Source organism: Triticum urartu, chromosome 3A (assembly GCF_056163025.1).
Source record: "Triticum urartu cultivar PI428250 chromosome 3A, HENAU_Tu73, whole genome shotgun sequence".
Classification (NCBI taxonomy): domain Eukaryota; kingdom Viridiplantae; phylum Streptophyta; class Magnoliopsida; order Poales; family Poaceae; genus Triticum; species Triticum urartu.
The window spans coordinates 740174559-740191175 of NC_141875.1; the positions used below are offsets into that span (position 1 = coordinate 740174559).

General features: G+C 42.3%; 1 protein-coding gene across 1 annotated transcript; it reads right to left on the reverse strand.

Annotated features, from left to right (window-relative positions):
* Positions 1 to 11744: 11744 nt before the first annotated feature.
* Positions 11745 to 12208, reverse strand: LOC147982530 (putative defensin-like protein 134). Its single transcript, XM_087545714.1, has 2 exons — positions 12070 to 12208; positions 11745 to 12008 (listed from the first exon to the last, which is right to left on the reverse strand). Exons 1-2 carry the CDS (start codon positions 12137 to 12139, stop codon positions 11845 to 11847), a joined length of 234 nt encoding a protein of 77 aa, XP_087401840.1. The 5' UTR covers positions 12140 to 12208; the 3' UTR covers positions 11745 to 11844.
* Positions 12209 to 16617: the final 4409 nt, after the last annotated feature.

Genomic DNA, 16617 nt, shown 5'->3' on the forward strand with positions numbered 1-16617 from the left:
TTTTTTATTAGAATGGTTTTTTTCGGTTTAGACAAATTAGCGAGCGTTCGCTCGTTCGTTTGTTTTAACGAACGTGTTCGTCGTTTAGATCCAGTTAACGAACGTTCGTTCGTTAGACTATTCGTCGTTTTTCTTTTTCTCGGATTAAATCCGCGATTTTTCTGATCGCGATTTCTGATTCGATTTTCGTTTTAGTATAACTTTTCGCTCGTTTATCGGAATCAGGCGATTCAAGCGCCTGGAGTTTCGTCTCGAAACCCCCTTTCCGTTTAACCAACTTAAACAAGTTTTTGCCACTGTAAAAATTGCCCTAGATCCAGAATAGTAAACGAAGTCTATTTCTTTAGTCGTTTGTCTTTCGTTGCTTCGTTCGATTTGATTCTTTTTGCCAACCGGAGTTCTTAAGTTGAACTTTCTGGTTAGATCTCTTATTTGAGTTTTACCTGTGCATTAGTTGAGTACTTATTGTATGCTTGTTTGTTTGCGATAGAGTACCCGGAGTGCGCCGCTTGTTACTTCGAATCACTAAGTTTTGCGGATCATCAGCAAGGCAAGTAACACTTTGATCATACCCTCTACTACCCAGTTTTATTGCATTAGATCAACCCTTATACATTGCATGATTAGGATCTAATTAAATTGTGGGTTTGGGAAGTAGTTGTGGTAGTACCTATTACCTATTTATTATCAAACCTTTGGGAGTTACTTCTACGTTTGCTTATTTTTGCTATGCTATGCTAGTAGACGTGGATTGGGTGAGTGATATCCATGACAGATGTGAGATTTTTAAATCAATGGTTTATCTAAGGTGGAAACTTAAATACACATCTGGGTGGATTGAGGTACCTGGGTATTCCAGTATTGCCTATTTTCTTTTGGACCGCCACCCAGGCTCAAAGGGATCATGAGATTTTTCATGCTAGAAACTTCCGTGTGCAGCCACAAGCTATTATGGGCTCTAGCATAGTTGACTAAGTCGTGCGAACTCTTACAGTGGTAGACTAGCAGATGTAGGGGATGTAGGTGGTACGGTCTACCCATCGTAAGGTGCTAGAGCTTCTGAAAGACTATGTCTCGGTCATCCGTTTCTCAAACACCGTGTAGTATGAGAATCCAAACGGAGGCGATCGAGTCTTGTGGGGAAAAGTGCGCAAATTTCTGCAGAGTGTATAAACTAATCATGATTAGCCGTGTCCCCAGTTATGGACATCTTGAGTATCTAGTACCTGGATTATCATGTGAATCTCAACATGTTACATTAAAATTTAATTTGATGGGTTTGTTTAATGATGTTACTTAATTGGGATTGAGGATGCTGTCAACAATTCTCAATGTTCAACAATCACCATAATAATTAAATAAAAATTTATTCTTTTGTAGTAGGGAAAAATTGGCTTTACGCAAAACTGTAACCATAGAGCTTTCCACCAGCCAAATATGCATATAGTATAGCTGTTTCATTCCATTACGCTCTACGTGTTACATTGCCAGCATATTCCATGTGCTGACCCATTTTCGGGCTGCAACGTTAATGTTGTAGACTTTTTCAGACGACGATTAAGGAGTTTTAGGTCGTGGTTCTATACTCAGTGATGCCGTTGGAGTTGATGAACTCACGTATCTTCCAAGCCTTCCGCTGTTATCGTTATTAGATGGCCTTAAGCCATATTTATTGTAATAATTTCTCTATTGAGACACTCGATGTAATAAGTGTGCGGTTGCTACTCTGTTATAAACCCTTCAAGTACTGTGTGGTGTCAGCATTACTGATCCAGGGATGACATCGGAGCATAGAGATTGGACCATTTGAGGTCTGGTCGCTATAGTGCAACAGGGCGTGAAACTCCTCTTGCATCGCAGCCATCCAGAGCGGGTCACGAAGAGAGGCTCGAACGGAGGACGGCAACAGCAACGGCTCAGAGGTGGACGCCGCATGGACATAGTCATCCGAGGCGTAGCGCGAGCTCAGGCGAAAAATGCCCGTACAGCCGCGGGTGGCCGGACCGGCCACATGCGCCGAAGGGGCCGCGGGCATCGGGGGCACCGGGGTCGCCGGGGGCGCCAGCATGGCGGCTGTAGGAGGCGCCACATGCAGGGGGCGCACCTCAAAGCCAGGGGCTGAAGGAAATATGCCCTAGAGGCAATAATAAAGTTATTATTTATTTCCTTATTTCATGATAAATGTTTACTATTCATGCTAGAATTATATTAACCGGAAACATGATACATGTGTGAATACATAGACAACCACAGTTTCACTAGTATGCCACTACTTGACTAGCTCGTTGATCAAAGATGGTTATGCTTCCTAACCATAGACATGAGTTTTCATTTGATTAAACGGGATCACATCATTAGGAGAATGATGTGATTGACTTGACCCATTTTTTTAGCTTAGCACTTGATCGTTTAGTTTGTTGCTATTGCTTTCTTCATGACTTATACATGTTCCTATGACTATGAGATTATGCAACTCCCGTTTACCGGAGGAACATTTTGTGTGCTACCAAATGTCACAACATAACTTGGTGATTATAAAGGTGCTCTACAGGTGTCTCCGAAGGTACTTGTTGAGTTGGCGTGTTTCGAGATTAGGATTTGTCACTCCGATTGTCAGAGAGGTATCTCTGGGCCCACTCTGTAATGCACATCACTATAAGACTTACAAGCATTTGTAACTAATGAGTTAGTTGCAGGATGATGTATAGCGGAACGAGTAAACTGACTTGCCGGTAACGAGATTGAACTAGGTATTGAGATACCGACGATCGAATCTCGGGCAAGTAACATACCGATGACAAAGGGAACAATGTATGTTGTTATGCGGTTCGACCGATAAAGATCTTCGTAGAATATGCAGGAGCCAATATGGGCATCCAGGTTCCGCTATTGGTTATTGACCAGAGAAATGTCTCGGTCATGTCTACATAGTTCTCGAACCCATAGGGTCCGCATGGTTAACGTTCGTCGATGATATAGTATTTATGAGTTATGTATGTTGGTAACCGAATGTTGTTCGGAGTTCCGGATAAGATCACAGACATGACGAGGAACTCCGGTATGGTCCGGAGATAAAGTTTGATATATGGGATAATAGTGTTTGGTCTCCGGAAGGGTTCCGGAATTCACCGGAAGGGGTTCCGGATGTTTCTCGAAATGTTTGGGTACGAGAACACTTTATTTGGGCCAAAGGGGAAAGCCCACAAGGTTTTTGGAAAGCGCAAAAGGAAGTTTTGCGATGTCCAGGGGCCAGACGCTAGGGTCCCTGGCGTCTGGGTCCAGACGCCGGGAACCCTGGCGTCTGGGTCCAGACGCCGGGAACCCTGGCGTCTGGCCCTGGAGTCCAAGAAGGACTCTTGCCTTTCGGGTGAAACCGACTTTGTGGAGGCTTTTACTCCAAGTTTCGACCCCAAGGCTCAACATATAAATAGAGGGGTAGGGCTAGCACCCAAGACACATCAAGAAACACCAAGCCGTGTGCCGGCTACCCCGTCCCATCTAGTTAATCCTCCGTCATAGTTTTCGTAGTGCTTAGGCGAAGCCCTGTGGAGATTGTTCTTCACCAACACCGTCACCACGCCGTCATGCTGCCGGAACTCATCTACTACTTCGCCCCTCTTGCTGGATCGAGAAGGCGAGGACGTCATCGAGCTGAACGTGTGCTGAACACGGAGGTGTCGTACATTCGGTACTTGATCGGGACGGATCGTGAAGGTGTACGACCACATCAACCGCGTTGATAAACGATTCTGCTTACGGTCTACGAGGGTACGTAGACAACACTCTCCCCTCTCGTTGCTATGCATCACCATGATCCTGTGTGTGCATAGGAATTTTTTTGAAATTACTACGTTCCCCAACAGTGGCATCCGAGCCTGGTTTATGCATAGATGTTATATGCACGAGTAGAACACAAGCGATTTGTGGGCGATACAAGTCATACTGCTTACCAGCATGTCATACTTTGGTTCGGCAGTATTGTTGGATGAAGTGGCCCGGACTGACAATACGTGTACGCTTACGCGAGACTAGTTCTACCGACGTGCTTTGCACATAGGTGGCTGGCGGGTGTCAGTTTCTCCAACTTTTGTTGAACCGAGTGTGGCTACGCCCGGTCCTTGAGAAGGTTAAAACATCACTAACTTGACGAACTATCGTTGTGGTTTTGATGCGTAGGTAAGAATGGTTCGTGCTCAGCCCGTAGCAGCCACGTAAAACTTGCAACAACAAAGTAGAGGACGTCTAACTTGTTTTTGCAGGGCATGTTGTGATGTGATATGGTCAAGACATGATGCTATATTTATTGTATGAGATGATCATATTTTGTAACGGAGTTATCGGCAACTGGCAGGAGCCATATGGTTGTCGCTTTATTGTATGCAATGCAATCGCCCTGTAATTGCTTTACTTTATCACTAAGCGGTAGCGATAGTCGTAGAAGCAATAGTTGGCGAGACGACAATGATGCAACGATGGAGATCAAGGTGTCGCACTGGTGACGATGGTGATCATGACGGTGCTTCAGAGATGGAGATCACAAGCACAAGATGATGATGGCCATATCATATCACTTATATTGATTGCATGTGATGTTTATCCTTTATGCATCTTATTTTTCTTTGTTTGAATAGCATTATAAGATGATCTCTCACTAAATTTCAAGATAAAAGTGTTCTCCCTGAGTATGCACCGTTGCCAAAGTTCGTCGTGCCGAGACACCACGTGATGATCGGGTATGATAAGCTCTACGTCCATCTACAACGGGTGCAAGCCAGTTTTGCACATGCAGAATACTCGGGTTAAACTTGACGAGCCTAGCATATGCAGATATGACCTCGGAACACTGAGACCGAAAGGTCGAGCGTGAATCATATAGTAGATATGATCAACATAATGATGTTCACCATTGAAAACTACTCCATTTCACGTGATGATCGGTTATGGTTTAGTTGATATGGATCACGTGATCACTTAGATGATTAGAGGGATGTCTATCTAAGTGGGAGTTCTTAAGTAATATGATTAATTGAACTTAAATTTATCATGAACTTAGTACCTGATAGTATTTTGCTTATCTATGTTGTTGTAGATAGATGGCCCGTGTTGTTGTTCTGTTGAATTTTAATGTGTTCCTTGAGAAAGCAAAGTTGAAATATGATGGTAGAAATTACACAGACTGGGTCCGTAACTTGAGGATTATCCTCATTGCTGCATAGAAGAATTACGTCCTGGAAGCATCGCTAAGTGCCAAACCGGCTGCAGGAGCAACACTAGATGTTATGAACGTCTGGAAGAGCAAAGCTAATGACTACTCGATAGTTCAGTGTGCCATGCTTTATGGCTTAGAACCAGGACTTCAACGACGTTTTGAACGTCATGGAGCATATGAGATGTTCCAGGAGTTGAAGTTAATATTTCAAGCAAATGCCCGGATTGAGAGATATAAAGTCTCCAATAAGTTCTATAGCTGCAAGATGGAGGAGAATAGTTCTATCAGTGAGCATATACTCAAAATGTCTAGGTATCATAATCACTTGACTCAACTGGGAGTTAATCTTCTTGTTGATTGTGTCATTGACAGAGTTCTTCAATCACTGCCACCAAGCTACAAAAGCTTCGTGATGAACTATAATATGCAAGGGATGAATAAGACAATTCCTGAGCTCTTCGCGATGCTAAAGGCTGCGGAGGTAGAAATCAAAAAGGAGCATCAAGTGTTGATGGTTAACAAAACCACCAATTTTAAGAAAAAAGGGTAAAGGGAAGAAGAAGGGGAACTTCCAGAAGAACGACAAACAAGTTTCTGCTCAGGAGAAGAAACCCAAGTTTCGACCTAAGCCCGAGACTGAGTGCTTCTACTGCAAACGGACTGGTCACTAGAAGCGGAACTGCCCCAAGTATTTGGCGGATAAGAAGGATGGCAAGGTGAACAAAGGTATATGTGATATACATGTTATTGATGTGTACCTTACCAGAGCTCGCAGTAGCACCTGGGTATTTGATATTGGTTCTGTTGCTAATATTTGCAACTCGAAACAGGGACTACGGATTAAGCGAGGACTGGCTAAGGACAAGGTGACGATGCGCGGGGGAAATGGTTCCAAAGTCGATGTGATCGCCGTCGGCATGCTACCTCTACATCTACCTTCGGGATTAGTTTTAGACCTAAATAATTTTTATTTGGTGACAGCGTTAAGCATGAACATTATATCTGGATCTTGTTTGATGTGAGATGGTTATTCATTTAAATATGAGAATAATGGTTGTTCTATTTATATGAGTAATATCTTTTATGGTCATGCACCCTTGAAGAGTGGTCTATTTTTGTTAAATCTCGATAGTAGTGATACACATATTCATAATGTTGAAGCCAAAATATGCAGAGTTGATAATGATAGTGCAACTTATTTGTGGCACTACCGTTTGGGTCATATTGGTATAAAGCGCATGAAGAAACTCCATACTGATGGACTTTTGGAATTACTTGATTATGAATCACTTGATACTTGCGAACCGTGCCTTATGGGCAAGATCACTAAAATGCCGTTCTCCGGAACTATGGAGCGAGCAATAGATTTGTTGGAAATCATACATACTGATGTATGTGGTCCGATGAATATTGAGGCTCGCGGCGGGTATCGTTATTTTCTCACCTTCACAGATGATTTGAGCAGATATGGGTATATCTACTTAATGAAACAGAAGTCTGAAACATTCGAAAAGTTCAAAGAATTTCAGAGTAAAGTAGAAAATCATCGTAACAAGAAAATAAAGTTTCTACGATCTGATCGTGGAGGAGAATATTTGAGTTACGAGTTTGGCCTACATTTGAAACAATGCGGAATAGTTTCGCAACTCACGCCACCTAGAACACCACAGCGTAATGGTGTGTCCGAACGTCATAATCGTACTTTACTAGATATGGTGCGATCTATGATGTCTCTTACTGATTTACCGCTATCGTTTTGGGGTTATTCTTTAGAGACGGCTGCATTCACGTTAAATAGGGCACCATCAAAATCTGTTGAGACGACGCCTTATGAACTATGGTTTGGCAAGAAACCAAAGTTGTCATTTCTTAAAGTTTGGGGCTGTGATGCTTATGTGAAAAAGCTTCAACCTGATAAGCTCGAACCCAAATCGGAGAAATGTGTCTTCATAGGATACCCAAAGGAAACTGTTGGGTACACCTTCTATCACAGATCCGAAGGCAAGACATTCATTGCTAAGAATGGATCATTTCTAGAGAAGGAGTTTCTCTCGGAAGAAGTGAGTGGGAGGAAAGTAGAACTTGATGAGGTAACTGTAACTGCTCCCTTATTGGAAAGTAGTTCATCACAGAAACCGGTTCCTGTGACATCTACACCAATTAGTGTGGAAGCTAATGATGATGATCATGAAACTTCAGATCAAGTTACTACCGAACCTCGTAGGTCAACCAGAGTAAGATCTGCACCAGAGTGGTACAGTAATCCTGTTCTGGAGGTCATGTTACTTGACCATGATGAACCTACGAACTATGAGGAAGCGATGATGAGACCAGATTCCACAAAATGGCTTGAGGCCATGATATCTGAGATGGGATCCATGTATGAGAACAAAGTGTGGACTTTGGTTGACTTGCCCGATGATCGGCAAGCCATTGAGAATAAATGGATCTTCAAGAAGAAGACTGACGCTGGCGGTAATGTTACTGTCTATAAAGCTCGAATTGTTGCGAAAGGTTTTCGATAAGTTCTAGGAGTTGACTACAATGAGACCTTCTCACCTGTAGTAATGCTTAAGTCCGTCCGAATCATGTTAGCTATTTCCGCATTTTATGATTATGAAATTTGGCAAATGGATGTAAAGACTGCATTCCTGAATGGATTTCTGGAAGAAGAGTTGTATATGATGCAACCTGAAGGTTTTATCGATCCAAAGGGTACTAACAAAGTGTGCAAGCTCCAGCGATCCATTTATGGACTGGTGCAAGCATCTCCGAGTTGGAATAAACGTTTTGATAGTGTGATCAAAGCATATGGTTTTATACAGACTTTTGGAGAAGCCTGTGTTTACAAAAAAGTGAGTGGGAGCTCTGCAGCATTTCTAATATTATATGTGGATGACATATTATTGATTGGAAATGATATAGAATTTCCGGATAGCATAAAAGGATACTTGAATAAGAGGTTTTCAATGAAAGACCTCGGTGAAGCTGCTTACATATTACGCATCAAGATCTATAGAGATAGATCAAGACGCTTAATTGGACTTTCACAAAGCACATACCTTGACAAAGTTTTGAAGAAGTTCAAAATGGATCAGACAAAGAAAGGGTTCTTGCATGTGTTACAAGGTGTGAAGTTGAGTAAGACTCAATGCCCGACCACTGCAGGAGATAGAGAGAAAATGAAAGATGTTCCCTATGCTTCAGTCATAGGATCTATCATGTATGCAATGATGTGTACCAGACCTGATGTGTGCCTTGCTATTAGTCTAGCAGGGAGGTACCAAAGTAATCCAGGAGTGGATCACTGGACAGCGGTCAAGAACATCCTGAAATACCTGAAAAGGACTAAGGATATGTTTCTCGTTTATGGAGGTGACAAAGAGCTCATCGTAAATGGTTACGTTGATGCAAGCTTTGACACTGATCCGGACGATTCTAAATCGCAAACCGGATACGTGTTTTTATTGAACGGTGGAGCTGTCAGTTGGAGCAGTTCTAAATAGAGCGTCATGGCGGGATCTACATGTGAAGCGGAGTACATTGCTGCTTCGGAAGCAGCGAATGAAGGACTCTGGATGAAGGAGTTCATATCCGATCTAGGTGTCATACCTAGTGCATCGGGTCCAATGAAAATCTTTTGTGACAATACTGGTGCAATTGCCTTGGCAAAGGAATCCAGATTTCACAAGAGAACCAAGCACATCAAGAGACGCTTCAACTCCATCCGGGATCAAGTTCAGGTGGGAGACATAGAAATTTGCAAGATACATACAGATCTGAATGTTGCAGACCCGTTGACTAAGCCTCTTCCACGAGCAAAACATGATCAGCACCAAGGCTCCATGGGTGTTAGAATCATTCTTGTGTAATCTAGATTATTGACTCCAGTGCAAGTGGGAGACTGAAGGAAATATGCCCTAGAGGCAATAATAAAGTTATTATTTAGTTCCTTATTTCATGATAAATGTTTATTATTCATGCTAGAATTGTATTAACCAGAAACATGATACATGTGTGAATACATAGACAAACATAGTGTCACTAGTATGCCTCTACTTGACTAGCTCGTTGATCAAAGATGGTTATGTTTCCTAACCATAGACATGAGTTGTCATTTGATTAAACATGATCACATCATTAGGAGAATGATGTGATTGACTTGACCCATTCCGTTAGCTTAGCACTTGATCGTTTAGTTTGTTGCTATTGCTTTCTTCATGACTTATACATGTTCCTATGACTATGAGATTATGCAACTCCCGTTTACCGGAGGAACACTTTGTGTGCTACCAAATCTCCCAACGTAACTGGGTGATTATAAAGGTGCTCTACAGGTGTCTCCGAAGGTACTTGTTGGGTTGGTGTATTTCGAGATTAGGATTTGTCACTCCGATTGTCGGAGAGGTATCTCTGGCCCACTCGGTAATACACATCACTTAAGCCTTGCAAGCATTGCAACTAATGAGTTAGTTGCAGGATGATGTGTTACGGAACGAGTAAAGAGACTTGCCGGTAACGAGATTGAACTAGGTATTGAGATACCGACGATCGAATCTCGGGCAAGTAACATACCGATGGCAAAGGAAACAACGTATGTTGTTATGCGGTTTGACTGATAAAGATCTTCGTAGAATATGTAGGAGCCAATATGAGCATCCAGGTTCCGCTATTGGTTATTGAACGGAGACGTGTCTCAGTCATGTCTACATAGTTCTCGAACCCGTAGGGTCCGCACGCTTAAAGTTCGATGACGGTTATATTATGAGTTTATGGTTTTTTATGTACCGAAGGTAATTCGGAGTCCCGGATGTGATCACGGACAAGACGAGGAGTCTTGAAATGTTTGATACGTAAAGATCAATATATTGGACGACTATATTTGGATACCGGAATGGTTCCGGGTGAGATCGGGATAATACCCGAGCACCGGGAGGTTATCGGACCCCCCCCCCGGGAGGTATATGTGCCTTAATGGGCTTTAGTGGAAAGGAGGGAAAAGGAGCAAGGGAGGGGGCGCCCCCCCCAAGCCCAATCCGAATTGGGAAGGGGGCCGGCCCCCCCTTTCCTTCCTCCCTCCTTCCTCTTCCTTCCCTCTCCCTCTCCAAATAGGAAAAGGAGGAGTCCTACTCCCGGTGGGAGTAGGGCTCCCCCCTTAGGCGCACCTCCTCCCCTTGGCCGGCCCTCTCCTCCCCTCCTTTATATACGGAGGAGAGGGGCACCCCACAGACACAACAATTGATCTCTTGGATCTTTTTGTTGTGTGCGGTGCCCCTCTCCACCATAGTCCACCTCGATAATATCGTAGTGGTGCTTAGGCGGAGCCCTGTGACGGTAGAACATCAACATCGTCACCACGCCGTCGTGCTGACGGAACTCTCCCTCAAAGCTCGGCTGGATCGGAGTTTGAGGGACGTCATCGAGTTGAACGTGTGCAGAACTCATAGGTGTCGTGCGTTTGGTACTTGATCGGTCGGATCGTGAAGACATACGACTACATCAACCGCATTGTGCTAACGCTTCCGCTTGCGGTCTACAAGGGTACGTGGACACACTCTCCCCTCTCGTTGTTATGCATCACCATGATCTTGCGTGTGCATAGGAATTTTTTTGAAATTACTATGTTACCCAACATTAGACTCCTCCACTTTATCTTACTCCTCACATTCCCATCATCCGACATAGTATGACGACATCTCAGCCCCTTGTATTCACATCACATGGTGTTCAAACCGCACGAGCCACGAGGCCTTGTTTTTTAAACGGAAGTGGTGCACCCAAGCATCCCTAATGAAATTGGCGTTCCCTTGATCCAAAGAAAAAAAGAGTAACAAGAAACCAAACACTCCCCCCCCTCCCCCCCCCCCACACCTCCAGCGTTCCTATGCACCGAATTGTACACAACCAATAGTTTCTACATTGCTACACATGAATGATGCTTACAGTTGAAATAAAAGGCAACTCATTGTCGCTTACAACTAAATAGCAAAAGGATACTAGGAGTAGAGTTTGACATAGGCCAGAGTAAGTGCATTATATATCCTTATTTCTATTTCGCAAAAAAATTCCTTATTTCTAGTGTGTGATTGCCACCCAAGATTCCAATAGAACACCAGGTCAACTGACAATCCAATCCCTGGTGTTCTATTATATGTCGAGTTAAATACTAAAAAGAGCTACTAGGAGTAGAGTATGAGATGAACCAGAGTAAGTGCATTATGTATATCCTCAATTATAGTGTGCGGTCACCACCCAAGATTGCAACAGAACACCAAGTTGGCTGACGAAAGCAATCTAGTCCAATCCCTTATTGAACTAAAAGTCGGTATATGTACTTAGGAGTTGCCTAACTAAAGCATGCGGTTCAACTTGATAGATCTAGTAAGATTCAACTCGATAATCGTTTAATTCCTTATGGTTTCTATAAAAAATAGTTACAATAACTAACTCAAACGAAATATAAGCAAACAATCAAACATCGACCGGCTCCACATGGCTTCCAAATAAAACTAATTAACAGATCGAGTAATAAATTGTTTATTCCTTGCTCTTAATATGAGGTTATACATAACATATTTTGGTCCATCCTGAAGTAAGTATTACGTAACAAGTACTAGCTAGTATTTCAGTCTCTACTAGCAAATGTTGCAATAGCAAACAGCCTTGATGGCGTTCTTCTTCTCACAGTGGTAGTCCTTGAGGCTGCCCTTCCTATCACGTGCAAACACCTCACACGTGGCCTTGCACAGCGGCTTGGTGCAGAAAAACTCCCCGCCGTCGTCAACGACCGCGCAATTCTCTGCACAACACCAAGAAAACACAAACCATTATACGTATTTGACAAACACAATTAAACACACCTGCAGAAATAGGAGTACCCACAAGTGTTAGCACCACGAGGAAGCAAACAATAGCAGCCCGTGTGTCCATCCCAAGAGTTCTCTCCTTTTTTGAACTAGGAAGGAAAAATATGTGTTCTCTTCGTCTATTTTAATTTGGCTATGGGACTAATGTTTATGTCTTGGAGTGCTTGGAGTGTTGTCTTATATAGACTTATTGAAAGGGACAAAAATAAAAGCATTTAAATGATTGTTAAACTTAGCAAAAGAGATAGAGGTGAGTCACACCCCAAAAATGGAAGCACTTAATGCTTGGTGAGAAATTAAATGACAAAGGCAAAGAATATATGAGTGATGTTTATCCAATAAACAAGGCTTTAATTTTCGACTACAAAATAAGCAAGACCATTCAAAAAATGGAGTCATCTTTTTGCCGTTGGTGACATTGATCAAACATGTTTTTTTATAAAAAAATGTATAGCCACTTTAATTGAAAACACCATTGTGCATTGAAATTCAATTGACTTCAACAAAACAATCAATATGAATTACATGCTTGATATGTAACCAACTAAAACTAAAATTGTATGTTGTCTCGAGTTGACTAAATCACCATGTTTGGCTAGACAATGTTTAAAACTGTGTCAACTGTGTCAATTTGCACGGAGCCTGGGACAATGCAATGTCAAATCTTGCACTATTTTAAACCACCACAAGATAAGCAAGCTGAGTTGGCCCGGGCCTCTTGCCAACCGCTGGCGTCCACCTCGAAATCTATATCAATATAATTTTTGTGTCACATGAATCATATAGTATTGGTCGAAAATATATTTTCTCTTGTTGCAAAATATAAAAGAAAAATCGGCACAACAATATTATATAGACCCATCGCAACAATAGCATGCTTCACAATGGGTGGGTCCCATGTAAATACATTTGGAAATACCTCAAAAATGCATATGTGTATTATTTATTATTGTCCAAGAATTTCACATGCTCACTCATAACAAACTGTTGAAGAATTCCGTGCAACTTAGAAACTAACGTATGCAACAATGCGAGCACAACATTTGTCTTAGGACTAACAAAATTACATTACATTGTAGCATGTCACACATGTGTATGTATTATGACGCAAATGAATTCACAGCATACCAAAACAACGAATGGTAACTACAAAAAATTCCCATAAATCTAACATTTTACAACCAAAAAAATTGGTGGGCACTGACCTCACCTCATCAAACTTGCTCTAATATTCTAGTTAGTGTAGAGTTTTGGATTAAGCTAAAGTTGCTCTAGTATTATACCACAAAAAAAAGGAAAGAAATGGGGGAAAACAAAGAAGAGCGGAGCAGGGTGGCTTACTCGGATCTAAGTCGGCCAATATCAATCGCATTTCCCTCCTAAATCCTGATTACTCAAGCCGGCCCAAAATTGAGGGGCCACTAAAATAGAAGTTGAGCCTACGGTGCAAGAACAGAAAACCCGCCTAAGCCATTGGATTGGATATGGATAGCACATGATCTGGTGGAGCGATCTCAGGCCACTTAATGTATATTTTATGAAAAAACCCTATTAACAGTTAGGTATAAAACAAAACATTTGCAGTGACCACCTTAAGTATCTCATCTCCCAATCCAATAGTGGAGTTAATGACCATTTACAGATTTCAGGTTTTTTCCAGCGACCATTTATGGAATTTGCACATCCTCATATCCTATCAGTTTTATAAAATATATTTTCACATACCGAGCACAAATATATGGTTGTAAGAATGAAGAACTCATACTCATGCTTGTTTTAATTCTAGTATTTACACCCCTAAGGTTGTTAAGGTCTGGTTACAAAAACTCGAATTTAATTCTCTTATAAGAACTCGTTAGAGCCCTGTCATAGTGCACATCCTCTCGTGGATTCGATAACTCAGGGTTGCTCCTTCGGGAAAAGGGAGGGAAACCTTTGTTGTCCAAACCGGATCTCAAAGAGCACCACCCATCTCTCACCCTACTCGATGATACAACATCGACGACAATGTACGTGTGTAACCAACCGTCTGCTCCCTCGCTCTGTCACTGTGGTGCTATTCATTACATCAACTCGGGACCCATTTCCTTCCTTTTGAGGTTAACAATTAAGGTTTCTAGTCTATATGAGGGCCTTCGGATTCAACTTATAAGAATGTTAGTTCAAATTTAATGATGATTATTTCAAGTGGATGGTTATGTGAACTAGGTTGGTAGAGTGGTCGCCGACCACTGTTGCGGCGGACTTCAAGGATGTTTGATCTATCCACCTGGCTTGATCAAGCAGCGTCGACATTCGTGCATCATTGTTTTGTTGAATGTGTTGGTTCGATTTGCTTGTTGCAGGGGTGATAGCCTCTGGTCCAACGTTTGGTTACACGAGACAATAAGCTCCCCTTGCAAAAGTGTATGATGTGGGAATTACGTGTTGTACTCCTCAGGTGCAAACGCACGTATATATGATGTACAGGAGTAGGCCACGACCTCAACTATACAAGGCAACTAGGAGGTGGGCCCAATACACAAATATGCACAACAAAGACTGGACCGGAACTCCTCAAAATGACGCCGTAGGCAAGTCCTTGGTCATGATATATGCAAATTGTTGGGAAGTAGGGACGTGTAAAACACGAATATGGCCAAGGGCCACCTGTTCCCGAACAAAATGAATATCCAAATCAATATGCTTGGTCCGTCGATGATGCACCGGGTTAGCGGAGAGGTAGACTGTCGAGACGTTGTCGCAATAGACCACCGTGGCACGGTCAACAGGGAAAGAGAGCTCCTGAAGCAGCTGGCGAAGTCACGAACACTCGGCGACGGTGTTGGCCACCGCAGGATACTCAGCCTCAGCATTGGAACGAGAGACCGTAGGCTGCCGCGTGGATGACCACGAGATAAGTGAGGATCTAAGGTAGACACAATAGCCCGAGGTGGAGCGACGAGTGTCAGGGCAGCCCGCCCAGTCTGCATTGGAGTAGGCGGCGAGGAGTCGCAGGGCTTTCCAGCGACTATGATGATGCGGGTTGATCTGGGGAGGCTGGGAGAGCTGCCTCCTAGGGGCGCTGGTTCGGGTTGACGTGTGCGTCATGTGCACTGCTACAAAATTGCTGGATATGTGTATCTATATGTGTGCGGCTGCGAAATTGTTGGATGTCTGTGTATGTGTGCGTGTGCTGCTGCTAACTTGCTGCCTACAGTTCGCTTCTGAGAGAATTACTTTGAGATATTACACACAAAGCGTATGATCACAAGAGGAGAAATACGTAAAACTGTGATTGTTCTTGCTCAATAATTATAAGAACACACCGTCTCCAAGAACAAACAAACAACTGCCCCAGGAATTCAGCCATTTAAAAAAAAAACTCAGCCAAGAAAGAAAGAGGAGAAAAGGAAAAAAAAGGTAAGTAAAATATACTGAGAAGAAGCGAGAAAATATGGAATGGTGTTATATCCATTTGAAAGTCGTAGCAATGCACAGGCTTATAATTAAATAATTATATATCTTTACTTGTTCAGTAGCAACACATGCTAGCAAGCAGCAGAGACAGTATACTATGTTGGCGAGCATTTGGCGAGCGAGCAGTTGAATTGCTGCTGGCATGCATTGTGCGGGGGCATGTTCGCTTGGGTCTTGGGACGAAATCAACTGAGTCAATAAATAATTTTTTAGAAGGATATTAGACCCTCGGCCTCTGCATCATTCATTATGATGCACACAAATATTTTTAGCAAACTTAGCCATGGGTCAAACCATTAGATATCAAATAGACATCTACAACTAAGTCGACTTCTGCTGCAACATCTCTTCAAGAAGGGATAAACTTTCTCGCCATCGACCGAAACAATCCGCAAGAAGAAGAAAATGATCACACATGTGAAACATAATTGTCAATACAAATACATGACACACGGTGGTATGAACACACATCGCAATGGAAGAATACCAGCAACTTAAAAGCAAGCCTACATCAAATCTATATTTCATTAGTATTTAGTCCATATTTTTATTTCTATCTACCTAAACTCCAATTACGTTAAAATTTTGGTTTGAACTACAGATATGAGATTTCAAATTTAAAGATTGAACGTATATTTAAAGTTCGCATAGTATGTGTCTATTTTTTGGGGTGTCTTTTTACTCGATAGGAATCCAATTCAATGCTCAAAATCAAATAACAAGATGATTGCTACATATTTTGATAAAGCTAAATTTTACTTGAATTTTGGATGTAATTTAGACAAATAATTCTCACTAAATCTTACTATGGGCCAATTTTTCTCTACCGTTGCAACACACGGGATCGAGAGTTTCCAAAAAAACATTGTCAGTCAGATGCATTTACTCCAGATCATAACCCATGTCCTAAGCTTCACGTCGTGATCCTCAAATCATGCATCTTTTTATTTTCTCATCGTCAACCGTTGTGACATGACACAGTTCCTGGCCAACCATGGTTCATAGGAACTGGTATATTTCTCCCACTGTAACGCACGGGCATTTGTGCTAGTATTTTGAAACGGGAGTTAGTAGGTACATCAA